General features: G+C 39.4%; 1 protein-coding gene across 10 annotated transcripts in view; it reads left to right on the top strand.

Annotated features, from left to right (window-relative positions):
• The window catches only part of R3HDM2 (R3H domain containing 2), a 207,110-nt gene that overhangs the window by 137,333 nt on the left and 54,583 nt on the right, over positions 1–15,194 (top strand). For all 10 annotated transcript variants that reach the window (XM_087886692.1, XM_087886690.1, XM_087886687.1 and 7 more), the window contains exons 6-10: positions 3,156–3,234; positions 5,035–5,094; positions 10,035–10,175; positions 11,641–11,749; positions 13,175–13,270. In XM_087886692.1, coding sequence (XP_087742818.1) covers positions 3,156–3,234; positions 5,035–5,094; positions 10,035–10,175; positions 11,641–11,749; positions 13,175–13,270 — 485 coding nt within the window. The remainder of the gene's footprint in view (positions 1–3,155; positions 3,235–5,034; positions 5,095–10,034; positions 10,176–11,640; positions 11,750–13,174; positions 13,271–15,194) is intronic.

Here is a 15,194-nt window from a genome sequence, read left to right as displayed (position 1 = left end):
CCTGGCCCAAGTCATCCAGTCATTTTCTGTATCTGAGCCTCCCCGACTAGATTAGCCACTATACTGCATTGAAGACAGAGTCGAGGAAAAATTTGCAACCTTAAATAGTTATAAAAGTTAAGACTAATGCTATTACATTTTTCAAAATCTTAACTGTGGAAGTGCATGAAAAGACTCAGATTTGCCTGTTTTTGCCAAAGTGCACACTTCGATGATATTCCCCACTGCCAGTGAGAGAACACTTGGATTTCTTCCCACAAAAAATGGGTGGTGATAAGATTCAGCAAGGAGGCAGAAGACCAGATTGGAATGAAGATGTACATGATGAAGTTTATGGTCTCAGTGTAACAAATTATATGTTAATACACATTTGTGCACACATGCGCGCGTGCACACACACACACACACACACACACGTATACACATGGATATATGTAGACGTGTATATACACACATATATGTACACAAGTACATATACACATGCCCCCTGGCGGTAAGTTTTTATTTAAGAAACCTCTATTTTTTTTTCTTTTTGCCATTTCCATAATGATTTGAGAAAGTTTCTAATACAAGGGATAGAGCTATACTGAGTTCCTGGTTCAATCCCTCCATCCTCTTTTCTTCTAGGGTTGAGAAATGAAAAAAAAAATTGTCACAATTTTGTCCCAAATTTCCTCCATGTACAGATAGTTCTTGACTTGCAACCACTCCTTTAATGCCCGTTCAAAATTACAACGGCACTGAAAAAAGTGACTTATGACCACTTTTCACACTTCAAACCATTGCAGCTTCCTCACAGTCACATTCAGGTGCTTGGCAACCGGCATGAACTGTATTTACAATGGTTGTAACATCCCGAGATCCTGAAATTGTCATTTGCAACCTTCCTAGGGAGCTTCTGGCAAGCAAAGTCAATGGGGAACGCAGATTTAACAACTGCATGGTTCACTTAACAACTGTAGTGATTCGCTTAACCATGGCAAAAAGGTAAAATGGGGCATGACTCACTTAACAACTGCCTTGCTTAGCAATCGAAATTTTGGGCTCAATTGGGATCGTAAGTCGAAGACTACCTGTACCTTAAACCTCACTTGAGTCTCTTTCTTACTGCTGCACTGTTACAATGGCATCTTAGTACCTGTGCATTATCTTACTAGTTATTTAATTAATTATGTGTGTTTTTGAAATATGAAACAGCATGATAAGAGATCTGTCCACTTGAAATAAGTACTTCCTCCCTCCCTCCCTCCCTCCCTCCCTCCCTTCCATTGGCACACTGCACACAGACTTCACTATCTCAGAGATGTGTGAAGGTATTTTAATTAAGAGTCATGGTGGCTCAGTAGTTAGAATGCAGTATTGCAGGCAAACTCTGCATTCCATTGCCAGCAGTGACCGGCTCAAGGTTGACTCAGCCTTCCATCCTTCCGATGAGGACCCAGATTGTTGGGGGCAATATGCTGACTCTGTAAACCTCTTAGAGAAGACTGTAAAGCGGCATATAAGTCTAAATGGTATTGCTATTCTTACAAGTTTAGGTAGCAGTACATTTCACTTTGCCCCCCCCTCCTATTAGTTAAAATAACTAATAACCCTGGGGATTAGAAGAGAAAAAACTGCCATTATATATTGTAATGTGGCACAGGAAATAACCTGCAAAGTTGGAAAAGCTATCTTCAGATTGCATGAAGCAATTATACTATATATCACCCAGTATTGGGCATTCCTGTGTTCACATTTTCTTCGGCACACAGACGGTCTAAGACTGGGTTATATATGGGGCAATCACATGAAGGCATGTGTATGAGAGTTTGCTTTCCTGGAGAATGCTGTGTTCCAGCAGACATAGCATAGCAAGCATACACATTTCCACTGAGCCCACTAAATAATTGCTTCCAATATTTAAGCTCTGCAGGGTGCCACCGTACACAGCATTTCCCCTAGACGAGCTATCTGTTTCCTTCTATATGATCACAAATGCTGTGTATCTCTACTGGAGGAAAAAAAATGCTATTTGTTGCTGGTTGGTTAAATAGACCTATAAAGTTCAGAGCCTACTTAATCAGCCAATTCACCTAAGGTGGCAACTCTAAACTCTCTGCAATTTGGGATGAAAAGAACGAGAAATTTGAATAAAAGGAGCCAAAAACTACTAACAGCATCTGAGTTGGCTTTCTCCTCCTCTGAGATCAAAAGACTTTGTAAATAATGCAGAACCTAACATACTTATTACAAAACCCTGGTATGTGATGATTTGTCCCACGCAGCTTCTTCTGATGGATTAGTGTAATTTTCATTAATATGAGGCTTGATGATCAAGCACTGAGGTTTGATAAATTTGAACTCTAGGAAAAATAAGATCAGTCTGGCCTATGTCATTTTATAGTAATGATGATCCCCCTCACCATCTTAAGAAATACTCAAATTCATTGATTACATTGATAGAGGCTGATAATGTTACAACAAGACTTCAGAGATGTATCACAACATGCTTTGATCAAATAGGCCTTTCCTTGTTTTCCTGTAGTCTGGATTTATATATTCAACTTTTTAGAAGCTAGACCCTTTCCATTGTATGGAATGGGTAGTAAAGAAAATACTCGCATTGAAATATTCAAAATTAATTTCACCCTCCAATTTAGCCTAAAGGTTTAAAGTTGAATTTAGGGAGGGAGAAGTTTGGAGTGTGCATTGAAGTGCATGCAATATCTGTCAGAAAATGCCTCATAGTCTTTCCAACTATGACTTTACTTGAGCTGGACTATTGCTCCCATTGTTTACTCTTATTCTGAGCAGTATTTTGGCACAAAGGGAATTGTAGTGCAACATTTGAGTATCCCAATGAATGGAAAAGACTATACTGAAATTGTGTCCATTCCATCATCTGCATTAAATTGAGGTGCGTGAATGCCAGATCCTTCCTTCCTTCCTTCCTTCCTTCCTTCCTTCCTTCCTTCCTTCCTTCCTTCCTTCCTTCCTTCCTTCCCTCCTTCCTTCCTTCCTTCCTTCCTTCCTTCCTCCCCTCCTTCCCTCCCCCCCTCCCTCCCTCCCCCCTCCCTTCCTCCCTTCCTTCCTCCCTCCCTCTTTTCTTTTTTTTTCTTTTTTTCTTCTATAAGTAGGTCATTTCTTGAGTCTGCTTCTATTGTCTGTTATAGATTCCAGCCAGGAATACACAGACTCCACTGGAATAGATTTGCATGAATTTTTAGTAAATACACTGAAGAAAAATCCAAGGTAGGTTCCAGGAGTGGTCATGTTGTGGATCCTGCAACTGCATGCAGAATTAAAAATGAGAGGCACATATATAATCAAGGGTAGTGTTAGCTGCCAAAAATCTAACATGTTTATGTTGGTATGTGTCTGCTAAGGGTAGGATGGAGCAGCTAAGCAGCCTTCCATGCCCTCCTGAAATCATGGAATGATGTAAGTATCATGAACATGAATTACATAATTTAGAGTGTCCTCTCAGTTTACCTAGTCTTGCTACTCCTAAGCATTTCTATGCTTACCTTGCCCTGGAAAGTCTTGAGCTTGACACAGCAACAGTGAGATCTGGACTTTGATTTGGCTTTGGCTAATGCCCAGGTTCTTGGTAACAGTGCTCCAAAGAATCATACTAATAGTTCATAGGCTACTGCTGATTGGTCTACAGCTTCATTAGTATCTTCTTTACCATTACCAATTTACCACTAATGGAGATCAGAATATTTGTGAGAACTTTCCCCATTGTCTGCCTAGTCATGTAGTCCAATATAACAGGACGACATTTGGCAGGGGAAAGTTGATGCTGCCTGTAGATTTTCTGAAATATGTAATAATAAATAAAATCTCATTACGTTTTTTCTTACTGTAACGTGATGTTTCCTACTCGGGTTGTTCTTGGACTCTAATCTTAGCCTTGTTCCATCATTCATCTGACTCTTTAGAAAATCATGGAAAGCTGAATCATTCATGATGCAAGCTTGTTGCTACTTATTTGCTTGCTCATTGACATTTTGCGGTGTCTCCAGAGGTGTAAAAGGGATGTAGCATAATCCTGTGGCATAGGTTGGATAGAGAAAATATGGCTGGCCTATAGTTAACTTAAGTAAGGTTCTGTTGGTTTTTGAGTTCGGTCTCATAGTCTTTCTCTAAAGCTTGAACCACTGACTATGACGGCAATCTAGCGGCACAGACTTACGTTAAAATAGATGCATTTATATCCTCCTATGCTAGGTTTGTATAGTATATATTATACTATATACTATGGTATATAGCAGGGATGTCAAACTCAAAGCCCGCAGGCCGAATCCGGCCCTTGGGGTGCTTAGATTTGCCCGTGGGGCTGCCCTGGAAACAGTGAAGAACCGGCCTGCTGTGCCTCTGCCGACCCTCCTGGGCTCCAGTTTCTCTGGCAGAGGGCTGCAGGATGTCAAACTGGCCACACCTACCCTGGCCATGGTCACCCCAGCCACACCCACTCAGCCCCCCAAGGTCAAACACAACCCTCAGGGGCCCTCAATGAAATCGAGTTTGACACCCCCGGTATATAGTATAGTGTATATACTATAGTATATATACTCTATATAATATAAATGCAAGAACAGAAGGGGGGAAATGGGTATGAGTTACACAGTTACAAAGAATAGTGATAATTCTAAAAATCCTCCTTTAAATAGTTCCTCTACTCTGCTTCTGTTTCGTTAATAAACAGTATCAAAACTGAATGCCTCTAGTTAGCTATGTTTTGATAATACAGTTTCTCTTTAATAATATAAATTGTATGAGTGCCTATGGGTTGTAATGCTTCTTGTCTCTATGCAGAAATGAATTTAGCCTGAACTAAAAAAAATAATACTGCTTTTAACTTGCTACATCTGTTTTGCATATGTCAGTGCAGAACAGGTAACAGTGCCTTTGTTGTTGAATCACCTTGAGCTTTTAGTTTAATATTAGAAAAAGAGGAGGACATAAATCTACAGATTTTGCCAAGAGACTTTTCTTTCTCTGCACTGAATGTTTCGCTTTATTTCTCCCTTGATTTTCTTTTAACAGGGATAGGATGATGCTGCTAAAATTAGAACAGGAGATCCTGGAATTTATTAATGATAACAAGTAAGTAAGGCGGGTTGATTTATGAGTAAGGGTAACTGTGGAGACCACAAGCTTTCTTGTCTTGAGATGGAAATATTCCATTTATGGAAAGTGCAGGTGCTCTGTTTCCTTCTCCTCTTTTCCCCAACAGGTTAAGTTTTAGTACATTTGCATGTAGGATCCAGTCAGGTTTTTGTTTGTTTGTTCAGGACTGGTATAGAGCATCTGTGGAGTTTCCATTTCCTCCATTTGTTTGCTTGTTTGTATCCTGCTTTTAGTTATTTTTACAAATAACCTTTTAAACTCTGCGTCTGGATTCGGAATAATGTCTCTGAATGTCATAGGCGTTATTCCCAGCTACTGTATACCATTATCTGGTTCCTAATTGAACCAGCAGCAAAACAAAACAAAAAAACAGCAACACCCAAACAAAACAAAAACCCCACAAAGCCATTTTGGTACATTTTATTTCATTTTCTCTTTCTCCAAGCAGCTTAGGATAGCTGTCAAGATTCTTCTCTCCCACCCCAGTTTTATCTTTGGAATTATTCTCGATCATTCAGAAGGCATTAGAGTTAAATGGGAATTTCAGCTTGGGCCCTTCCAGTCATAATTGAATGTACGAGCTGCGGTTGCTGCTGCGCAAAAATTCAGGGCCTCCCTTGGGATGTCCACCAAGTCAAGAGGGCAGTACAATCGTGCAGTCAAAAGCCATCTCTTTTTTATGGGCAGCATTTTTACCTTTTTCCCACAGCTACCCGCATTGCTACGCCTGTGAACATCTCTGCATAAATTGCAGCTCGTAGAGTTTTCTCTGAATTCAGCATAATAAAAAGTTGATATAAAAACAAAGTCGGCTTATCATTATCTTCTCCCATGCTAGAAACATCTTAAATTGACTGTGCAGCTATTCATTTATTTGTCAAAAAACTTTCCAACCCTTTACAATAAAGCTATCTTAGAGTCTATAATAAACATGTCTACTAAGCCTTAGTGGCCTATAATCAGTGCGAGTGTGTGTGTTTGCGTGTGTGCGCGTGCCTATATATCATATATGTAATGTAATCATGTAATGCCCGGCCAACTTCTTAGGCTTAGCTGAAAATCACTAATTCAGCTGGCTAAAAGTACTGTAATATGAACAGATCTGACTGGAGAGTTATAGATTTTCAGCTTTGATTATCAGGGGTTACTGTTACTACATCCTTGTAATTGGCCCAATCTAATTCCAGAATTATTCTGATCATAAAACAAAGTAACTCATACGCTCAACTATCCTACCCTGACAGCTGTTTGTTTGGGGCAGAAAATACCAAGATTCAACCAAGAGCTATGATACGGTTCATATTTTAGAAGGTTTATTTTCCTTGGTATTTATAGGTCAGCTGATGCCAAATGATATTGGGCAGCTTACTACTTAGGTATATGTGCCTATAACACTGTTAATATATCGATATTTAAGTCATTATTCCTAGAGCCAGTACACATGACTTGAAATGGATTAGTTGTGCAAGCCATTCATTGCATAAAACTATGGGAAGAGTTTCTTCAGTGCCCATCCTAGAAGAGTCCACATTACTCCCAAGTGTACTGAATGAACCACTAGTAGAGAAGATTTTTCTGGATTGTCAATGATTTTTATTAAAATTTTAATATTGTATCAGCAAGGCAATATTACCGATTTGCTAGTGATGGTTTTAGTTGCCCGCATTGGTATTAAATGAATGGATGCTTTCTACAATCCTTTAGCTTGACCTTTTACCCTGTTAAATTTGCTGAATGAGGGTGTGTCTCTGATAACTCATCCCACCAACTGCTATGGAGCCAATGACCAAGGTTGCCCACATATTCAGTTTTCAGGAAGATCTAGTTGAGCACTACTCATATGGAAACAAATATGTATTTGTTCTACTCCCATTTGACACCCTGCAGATGTGTTATAATTCTAATAAAGTAAATCTAATAAAATAAAATAATAAAATAAATAATTACAATTCAAGAATGGTCAAAAGAAGAAAACACTGGGCTTTGCAGTCCCAACTGGAGAGGGCCAGGTTACGGAAGGCTGTAAATTTAGGAGGGCAGGCATCAATTGATAGGATGCTACAGGTCGTCCTTGAGTTACAACTGGTTGCTTAATGACTGATTGAAGTTACAATGGACTTTAAAGAAAGCTACTTACAGCCCATTCTTGAAGTTATGACTGCCTTCCTCCCCCACAGTCACCTGATTGTATTTCAGGCATTTGGCAACATTTGCATTGATAACTGGTTTCAATGACCCATAATCACACAACTACAACATGCAACTTTTTTTCTTTTTTCTAATTTCTGACATTTTTTGCTGGTGTCTGGCAAAAAAAATTCCCACCATTCGGAAGAATGGATTTGCTTAACAACCACATGATTCATTTAAAAACCACAGTGACTCGCTTTGTGATTGTTGTAAAAATGGCCGTAAAATCGAGCCTGTCAAGGTGCTCGACTTACATCTGAAATTCCAGGCTCCACTTTGGTCAAAAGTTAAGAATTACCTAAGTTCTTTATAGACTCCAATTTGTGAGCCCCCCACTTGTACAGAAGTATGAAAGGATTTTTGCAGGATGTCGTTTCTTATTGCTCTATCTGTAAAATATATGACCACATCTCTAGGCAATTGTCTTTGTCTGGCCACCCAAGAATTCACTCTGTAAATTTTATCTATTTTGTAAAAAACCACATCAGGGTTAATTTTTAAAATCACAGCCAAGGCCTCAGAGCAGACCTGTCTCAAATCCTGTCTGTCATCTTCTCGAATTCCTCGAAGCCGTATAGTGAATTCCATTGCCCTGAATTGCATCATAACAATTTCGTTCTCAACTCTCTGCATTTTTTCTAATCATTATTGCAAATTTTAATCATACTGCAAATTTTATAATCATTATCTTTCATCTTAACATTGACTTCTGATTTAAGTTCTTCCACTTTAGAGTCAACTTTGATAATAAATTCTGCCAGGCCAGACGCAACTTCTGATATTTTTTTGGTCACCTTGTTTTGATTCTGTTTCACCATATCTTTAACTTCATTAATTTCCTGCATAATTTCCTGTTGAGACTTTTGAAGTTTGTCATCTATTTCCTGTTGGGATTTTTGAAATTTATCATCCAAAATTTTAGAAATAAATTCTTTTAAATCTCCCACATCAAAATCTTTTTTCTGAGTCTGTAGCTGTTGAGCAGGGGGAAACTGCATTTCATGTTTATGTGTGGGGGATCCCCCCCCTGTTGCCTTCCCTTCCTGCTTCTTTGAAGCCATCCTGCCACGTAGGCTAGTTTTTCTGAAGAGGGAAGTTCCTTTTCCTTTCCCACCTCCACAGAGACTTCTAAAAAAGTCCCCCAGATTTAATCAAATAAGAACTGAAGTAAAGCAAAGTCAAGTCTTAAGAAAGGGAGAAATTTTTCACTTGTTTCTCTTGTTACAAGCGAGGCATCTTTGTAGCAACTTGGAAACTTTGTAACAAAGCAAGATAACTTCACCAATCCACATTCGCTGGCTCGTTAACTCTAAGACTGAGCGCCATGTTTTTTCAAGTCACTTTCACTCATTCGCATTTTCTCAGGTTAAAGAATCAACAAAGCGCTAATACTTCCGTTTCCGAGTTTCAGGGTTCAAGTAGATTTTCGCTGCTTATTAAGGCTGGTTCCTTTCGCTTTAATGTTTCCTGCAGCCGGCTTGTTCTGCAAGAGCAGAATCGTCCCACGCCGCCCGGAGTTTCAGCAGGTTGGAAGGGAGCCGCGCCTGTTCTCTCCCCAGAAACAATTCCCTGGGGGGTTACAGGGGCTCGACCTGTGCCCTGCGATCTCTTCTTCAACAATCCTGTGGATTTTGAAGTTTTCGAGCCGCTTCTCAGTCGCGAAGCGGCTCTACAAGCGGTGGGGCTGGCGGAGCTTCAAAAGGCACCGCCGTCGCCGAAAACAAGGAAACCGGAACTGTTTTGTTTTTGAGTAAAAAATGAAAACAATTAATGCTACCTTCCCAGTCTAAGTATGCCAAGAAAATAATAAAATAGTATTTTAAATAGTAAAAGTTAATTACAGGTAGTCCTCGACTTACAACAGTTCACTTAGTGACCATTCAAAGTTACAACGGCACTGAAAAAAGTGACATGATCATTTTTCACACTTACAACCATTGCAGCATCCCCATGATCATGTGATTTACATTTGGATGCTTGAGAACTGACTCACATTTATGATGGTTACAGTGTCCCCAGTCATGTGATCATCTTTTAGCAATCTTCTAACAAGCTAAGTCAATGGGAAAATCAGATTCACTTAACAACTATGGCGAGGAAAGTTGTAAAACGGGGCAAAACTCACTTTAAAAATTTCTCACTTAGCAACGTAAATTTTGGGCTCAATTGTGGTCATAAGTTGAGGACTACCTGTACTGATTCTTCTTCTTTGTCACAATGAACTTGCACAGTTCTGCGTTTTTCTGGTTGCTGCGTTTTCAGCTGCAATGGAAAATGAAACTGTTGACAAATAACATGTTTAGTTTTGATTTAGACTTTTCAAGAGAAAAAAAATGAATGTCCATGGGTTATTCTTTTCCCTAAATGCCCCTTTCCTTTATTCCATATCAGAATGCTCTCTCGATGCACATTTTATACTTTAGAAAGTATTTATGCCCACTGAAGACATCCTGTAGAAATTGTTACTGCTCATAGTCAGCATCTCTCTTCTCCAGCTAACATTTTGTTTCATTTCATAGGCCTAGGGCAATCGGGAGTTTGCATTTTTCGTTCTGTACATAGTTTGCCAGCTTTTTAAAATCAGGGTTGCTTCACTGCACCCTTGCTTTAGTAAAGAACTTCAGTATAAGTAATTCTGAGATGACATTTTTAATTGAAGCAACGTAATGTTTCATAGCTTTTTTTTTTTTTTTAATTGTCTTACTCTTTGCCCTTGCTGTGGTCAGCAATCAGTTCAAGAAGTTTCCTCAGATGACCTCATACCACAGAATGCTTCTACACCGGGTGGCTGCCTATTTTGGCATGGACCACAACGTAGACCAAACGGGGAAAGCTGTCATTATCAACAAGACCGGCAACACAAGAATGTAAGGCAAGAATGCATTTCAGCTAGGAAGGGGGGTAACTGGGAAATAAATTACATTCTTAGTCCTTTAACCTTTCTGTTCCTCTTCAGAATAGCCAGAGCTCTTTCTAACTAGCTAATCCCAGAATTATAAAGTTATAAGATACCATCAGGACCATCATATTTTATTGCTTCTTGTGCAACCTTGAGACTATTTATGTCTTTCCTTCCCATTGCTTTGCCTAATTGATTAATGACAGAAATGGAATATGTCAGTCAAAGCTCTTTATGACAGCCTCTTAGTGATTGCCCTTATCTGTGATGGCACAATGGTTAGCTTTCCATCCTTCCGAGGTCGATAAAATGAGGACCCAGATTGTTGGGGGAAATATGCTGACTGTGTAAACCGCTTAGAGAGAGCTGTAAAAGCACTGTGAAGCGGAATATAAGTCTAAATGCTATTGCTATCCTAAAATTTTGACAGGCAGCATAGTGTGCCCTCCAGTTGCTTGGAAACTTGTATCAGACACAGCCCACATGTCCAAAAAGACATGTCCCTCCTTTCCTGGTCATAAAGCTCTTCCCAGTCTTCTAATTTTTTTTCCAGTGAAGGAAGAAAAGCACCTAAAATGCTATGGCTTTCTTCCCTCCTTTTAAGCAGGAAACAGGAGATGATTTTTCCTCTCTGTTTTCTACAGGGTGTGCTGGAGTTTCCTAGAGCAGTCCTGTGTTTATGTTGTTGGCATTAATGTTAGGTACCATTTTAAAACTGCCATGCGAAGTGCCTGCCGGCATGAGTTTTTTTTTTTTTTAAGCTCAGCATTTACAGGCCACAGTTTGGAATTCCTTCAAAAAGATACCATTTTTACTTTCTTGTCAGCCTTAAGGTTATAAGTATCCCAGGGGGGAGGAAGAGGAGGAGGAGGAGGACAAAAGCCAAGTACAAGAACAGTGGAAGGTGGATGAGTTTTTCTCTAGACACAGGCTCAGGTGATTTTTGAATGATTCCAAAGTCTGTACAGGTTTTCAGATTGAAATTCCTCAGTTAAAGCAATAAAGAAGATTCTGTGTTGCTTTGATGGGTAGGTTGTTTTGCAGAACCACTCCCAAAGCAACGAAAATGCAGCTGCTGTAAGATTTTTAGGCTACAGGAACTAGTTCATGTGCACATAGCTAGAAAGAAAAGAATAATCTGTCCCACTAAGCATTATTTTTACCAGAAAGAGCACGACAGCGTGGACTGGTTTCTGGCATGCTGAGGATCAGTGCCAGTTCACGGACTGGGGGCTGGGGCCCTGGTCTAAAGGGAAGCCTTTTGGGGAATGGAGAGGATACATTGGCAGAAATCTGGCATATGCCAGTTGTGAACCAAGTATCTCCTCATAGGTGTATTGTATAGGGCACGTGAATAAATCTTTTACTTCTTTTGCATCCTGACTGCTTCACCATCTCATCTGCTAAAAAATTGGCTTGGGTCTTCTCCGCAGCCCTGAGCAGAGGTTCTCTGAACACATCAGAGATGAGAAGAACACTGATTTTCCACAGAGGTTTATCCTCAAGCGAGATGATACCAGCATTGATCGAGATGATAATCAGGTAAGAGAGGCCATATATAACTGTGTTGCATAATTATGAAGCACAGCGATCACTTTTATTGGCTTTCATCATTTGGACTTTTTTTTTTTTTTTTTTACTGACACTGCTTCTTTGCAATATTTATTTACTTGGTCAAGTTCCTACAAGATATTTTATATCATTCAGTCAGAATCATATTTGTATGGAAAGCAGCCTTCATTCTAATATGGTGCAGCGATGGGACAACAACTTGTAATTCCTAGTAACATGATACAGATTTGGATATATCGACTGGGAATTTAAGAAATTGCAGGAAGGATGGTGAAGAAGCTTTTGCTGATTTAGTTTTCAGATAGGAGATTCATAGAATCCTATTTTTTGAAAGGGTTTAAGAGGAGTTCTAAGAAGAGCTGGAATGGATTGCAAAATTAACAAATTCAACTCAACATGCAAAGCATTAGTTACAAAATCCAAAGTTTGTTTGTACCTATGTGCAATCCATTCTTTTTCCTCACCGTGTTAGAAATTGGGTCCAGTCATTTAAGCTAAATGTGGAGAGATTCAGGACGAAAAGAAAAGTGGCCCTTTATACCACATAGTCATTAATGGAAATTTGGGGCAATGGAGATGAATTATAGCTCATCAGTTTAAAGGAACTGGACAAATACTTGACACATTACACTGTCAGTGACCACTCTTTACTACTTCTGAAATCACAAGCAATGTCCCTTAAATATCATTTGCAAATAATCAACTGAAATAAACAAGATCAAGGAAATAACAGTGAAAAATCCATACAATCTACATTTGTGAGCTTCCAGAATGTATCTAATTGGCCACTGGTAACAAAGAATGCTGGAATAGATAGGCAGTGGACTTGATCCTGTGTGACTCTTTATATGGTCTTATATTTTCGTTAAATTAAAGAACAGTAAAGTCTAGCTTCAATTGTTGAACCTGAGAGTTAAGAGCATTTTTTTTTCTGTGAGATTATTTTGATTCTGGTGAACTAGAGAATGAAGAAGGGAACATGTTAATTGCTATTCCTTCTAACAAAAAAGGATAGCTTGCAGTTTAACAGGATGCTTAGATTTAGATATTGTGTTATAATGTTGAAGGTGAGGTCAGGTTGTCCCTGCCAAGACTGCCTGTTACGTGGTCTGCATGGGGTTGATTTATACATGCGAACTATGATGATTGAAAGCAAAATAATTCTTAATTTTTTGTCACAAATATTGTGATGAAAGGCTTTTTAAAAAATTGCTCATCAAAACCTAGAAATATTTTCAAAGCAGACTAATTTACCCAGAAAAATCTAAGCAGTGTGTTGTGGTGTCAACCAGCTTAAAGTATTCATAAAGTAATTGCTGATTGTATGCATAAGATTTGCTGCTGGGTTTGGCACAGAGTAAGGCTGTAACTGAACAAAGTTCTATTTGTCATTAGATTAGGATCCCACTGCAAGATGGACGAAGAAGCAAATCCATAGAAGAACGAGAAGAGGAATATCAGAGGGTTAGGGAACGCATATTTGCACGGGAGGTAAGCATGGATAAATTTTGATGGGACCCAGAAGATACTCAATATTCTATGTATCCATAAATTGATTTGTGTTTAATCAAACACTGAATCATCATATGTTTGCTGGGGCGCAAACAGGAATCACCAGAAATTGCAAATACAGTACAACTGTGAAGGTTCTTTACAATGAGATTTTAAGACACAAAAACAGAAGGTTGACCAAGTTAAGCAGCTGAATTTTATCTAATCCAACCTTCAAGCCTAAAATAGCCACTTAGCAAACCCAACAAGACAAAAAAGCTGCTCTCTGATACCAAAAAGCAAGCCATTAGCCATCAGAAGTTAGAACAGTGTACTCCCAATAATGGCCTGCTGTAATGATAGTACAAGAAAACCATTAATGTCAGGAAAGGGAGGGAGAACAAAAGGGATAATCCAGATTTAAGACTTCGTAAGTAAAAGTTGTTTCTGTCATTTCTAAGGAATGCAGTTATCTCTCTCTTTTTCCTACCAGTCAGGGTGTTTTGAAATACAGTGGTGTTTAAAAGTTTGTGAACCATTTTAAATTTTCAATGTTCTGTCATATGTTTAGGTCATATAAATATGATCTAAAATAGGGGTGTCAAACTGGATTTCTTTGAGGGCTGGATCAGCATTGTAGTTCTCCGCAGACCAGCTTGTGTGGGGGGGGAGACACGGGACGGACACCTCCTGCAGCATCCTGCTGGTCAAAACGGGGTGAGGGGGTCCCGCCTCCCGGTTTGGCTGCCAGAGGCACCACGGGCTGATCCTTTGCTATTTTCAGAATGACCCCGCAGGCCAGATTTAAGGGTCTTGAGTTTGACACCCCTGCTCTAAAATATGATTTGTTCTCCATCCAAGTCCTAAAAAAGATAAGAAGAATCCAGTTCAATAAATGAGTCAAAAATTATTCTTGTTCATTGGTTTATTGAGGAAAATGATCCAAAGCTACAGTACATATTTGTGTGTGGTAAAAGTACGTGAACCACTTGTCCCTAGGGGCTGGCTGAAAGAATTGAATTGCTGAAATCCAAGCAGGTATGGAGCTGAAATCCCTAGGCAGGCAGCTCCTTTAACCAGCCCCCAGAGACAAGAAGGAGTTTTCTTGGCTGGCATTAGTAGCTTGCAACCTTCACTGTTGGTTTCCCAATGGACTTTCTAGGGAAGCCAGCAGAGAAGATTGCAAATGGTGATCAAATATTGTGGGATGCTTTACAATTGGTTGTATGTGCTAACAGGTTGCCAAACATCCAGGTAGCATTCATTGGGGGATGGGGGGTGGGGATGGGGAGGCAGAAATGCTTTACAGGATATAAAGCACTCTTTCTGAGGCTATCATTAATTCGAACGGTTAAGTGAACGATTATAGATCGGGGATTATCTGTATCATGGTTTAAATCAAATCTCAGATCAAATTTTTATTGTCAGTGCACAACATATGTACAATGAGATTGGTTGAGCTCCTCAGTTTAGGCTTGCTTTGCTGCCTCTGAATTAGGAAGGTTTGTCATTACTGATGCAACTATAAATTCTGAATTGTGCCAATAAATTCTTCAGGAAAATGAACTATCCATGAAAACTAGGTCATATGGCAAAACAACAACCTAAAGCACACAAGTCAATTGACCGAAGAATGGCTTATTTTGAAATTGCCAAGTCCAGGACCTGATCTTAATCGTATAGAAATGTTGTGGAAGGACCTGAAGTGGGCAGTTCCTGTGAGGAAGCCCACCCACAGTCCAAAGTTGAAGCTGTTTTGTAAACTGATGTGCAGGAGTGACCAACAAGTTTGGTCAAGGTTTTCTTGAAGTTATTAATGTCTAAGTGGGGGAATAGCAGCTACTGAAAGCAAAGGTTCACATACTTTTGCCATACACACAAATACAAATACACACAAATACATATACTGTACATAGCTTTAGAC

This window comes from Pantherophis guttatus, chromosome 2, assembly GCF_059756535.1.
Source record: "Pantherophis guttatus breed Tessera chromosome 2, ASM5975653v1, whole genome shotgun sequence".
Lineage (NCBI taxonomy): Eukaryota > Metazoa > Chordata > Lepidosauria > Squamata > Colubridae > Pantherophis > Pantherophis guttatus.
Note: the sequence above shows the minus strand (reverse complement) of the source record. Positions and strands in the feature narration are given on the sequence as shown.